Consider the following 2,178-nt stretch of genomic DNA (forward strand, 5'->3'; position numbering starts at 1 on the left):
GTCAGGGTTAGTTGAAGTAAACCTGCTAGGGGGCAGGTTAGCTTCACGGAGTGTGTCGTCATAGTAACTCACTCAGAATTAATCTAAACTCGCTTTGTGAAACCGAAAACCCAGAGTTTTTGTTAACTCAGGGTATACTTACTCAGAGTTTGCACTAAACCAGCTTTCTGAAACAGGGCCCAGCTCATAATTTTCTCCATAGCTCCTCTGATATTGGAGGACTCTGTCTGGGCAGTAGAAGTTTTAGCACCTTCAAGTGGTGAAGATTCTCCATTTCCATTTTCTATTTTATTATGATGAAAAAAACACAGGAGACTTTGTATAACTTGCAAATCAAAAAATTGTCAAAGTCAATAAATTAGAAGAAAATCATGTCTTAAAAAACAGCTTCTGCAACAAGCTACTCTTCAGCACCCCAAAGAAAACAAACACAACACAAAAACAAAGCTTATCTAGCTTGCTTTTGCAAGTTGTATGCCCAAAGTTCCCTGTAAATATATGTTCGGTCAACATGAACAATGTTTTATATATTGCCGAGTTTTATACACTACACAATCATCGGCATATTAAAATTTTATTTTATGGGCGCGACTCCGGAAGCTGAAGTCACGCTGTGTGACTGGAAAATCTACAGCTTTATTTTCATGCCTAACTGCGAAATTCTGGTCAGATACAGATGTTAAATGTTCTTGACAGGGTATGAGTGATGTACTTGATGGTTCTGTGTGTCTATTAACACATTTGCACTGCAGAAGTATATTGAATAAATAAGCTCATTACCATTTCAGTACTAATGGTGGGATTTTATTTGGATTTTAAGCCGAATCACCGGAAAGCTCCATTCGCCGCTGGATGATCAGTCTTGAGGGGCACATCATTTGCGAGGGCATCCAGCCGACTTTTCTGTCCGGCCTCGCTGCTGTCTTTTCTACTTACTACATCTTCAATCTTCAGTATCAAGACGATGCTGCATGCACACTGGAATTCATTCAAAGGTTAGATGAGTACATTTTCCAGCTGTTAATTTGTGATGTGAGGTCTTTGTGCTAAAAGGCTTGCAAGAACCCGTTCCTGTGTCACTTTGGATCTGACCACACATTTGTTTTTTCCAGGCGATTGATTGGGATAAATCCCGACACAGGCACCAAAGTTCCACAAGGCAAATTCCCGTCAAAGGAGACTGGGAAGTTCACACAGGAAAAGACTTCGCCAGTCAACCCCCAAGTTTTAAAACTGTTAAAGAAACTAATGGATGTGAACCCAGCTGTTTACACCCACACAACCATGTTTCCATCACTTCAGGGGACATCAAACTGACATTCATGTTTGTTTTCGTGGAGAAATCCAAATTTCTGGGGTCTGAAGAACCTCTTGGAGCAACGGCCGACACTTTGGAGCTTGCAGTGTAGTGGCTGGATATCCAGACCAGAACTTTGGGTCCCATGCACTGGTCATAGTCTACATTGTCGGTTTTAAAGAGGTATGATGTCATCAGATTGTTTTGAGAGTGCACTTTGACTAGTGCATTTGTCTTTCATTCTTCATTCGGACTTGCTGCATGCACCAAGTACCAGAAAAGTTTCTGGTGCCACAGATTCTGCAGACTGTTTATACAGATCACCCTTTGCCTTGCTTAAGACTTTGAAATGTGCAAATTCAAAGTGTGAAAGAAACAAGGAACAAATACAACTTTATGCTGTTTTCTTTGTTCGGGTTGACTTATGTTCCCCAATGCAAGCTGCTGTTTTCTAGCAGAAACTCTGAAGTACTATATTTTGTTTACTGTACACCTTTTTTTAAATTACTGTAATTAAAGTTACATTTCTGGGGTAAGATTTGGGCATTGTTTTACATTTCCTGTTTATCTTAGTTCATTGTTTACACACTGACTGCATAAAGGGCCATCTGCAGTACTATGTTTATTTACTATGCAGTACTATGTTTAGTACTATGTTTATTCAGTATGTCACAAAGTTCAAATCCTCTCAGAAGGGTTTGTACAACACGACAGTGATGCAAGCATGCCAAGTCAGCCAGTGGATTCAAACTGAGGATCTTAGTGGAATGAAAAAAAAGTATATATATACAGGGAGTGCAGAATTATTAGGCAAATGAGTATTTTGTCCACATCATCCTCTTCATGCATGTTGTCTTACTCCAAGCTGTATAGGCTCGAAA

The 2,178-nt window shown here is 39.8% G+C and overlaps 1 protein-coding gene across 1 annotated transcript in view; it reads left to right on the forward strand.

The window, feature by feature from the left end:
• LOC102207220 (uncharacterized) overlaps positions 1-1,824 on the forward strand; it is a 34,035-nt gene extending 32,211 nt beyond the window's left edge. The window contains exons 11-12 of the mRNA XM_005752578.1: positions 821-995; positions 1,113-1,824. Of these exons, the coding sequence (XP_005752635.1) occupies positions 821-995; positions 1,113-1,317 (380 nt within the window). The 3' untranslated portion in view covers positions 1,318-1,824. The remainder of the gene's footprint in view (positions 1-820; positions 996-1,112) is intronic.
• The last annotated feature ends 354 nt before the right edge of the window (positions 1,825-2,178 follow it).

Source organism: Pundamilia nyererei, unplaced genomic scaffold (assembly GCF_000239375.1).
Source record: "Pundamilia nyererei isolate P.nyererei 1_Seehausen unplaced genomic scaffold, PunNye1.0 scaffold00366, whole genome shotgun sequence".
NCBI classification, from domain to species: Eukaryota; Metazoa; Chordata; class Actinopteri; order Cichliformes; family Cichlidae; genus Pundamilia; species Pundamilia nyererei.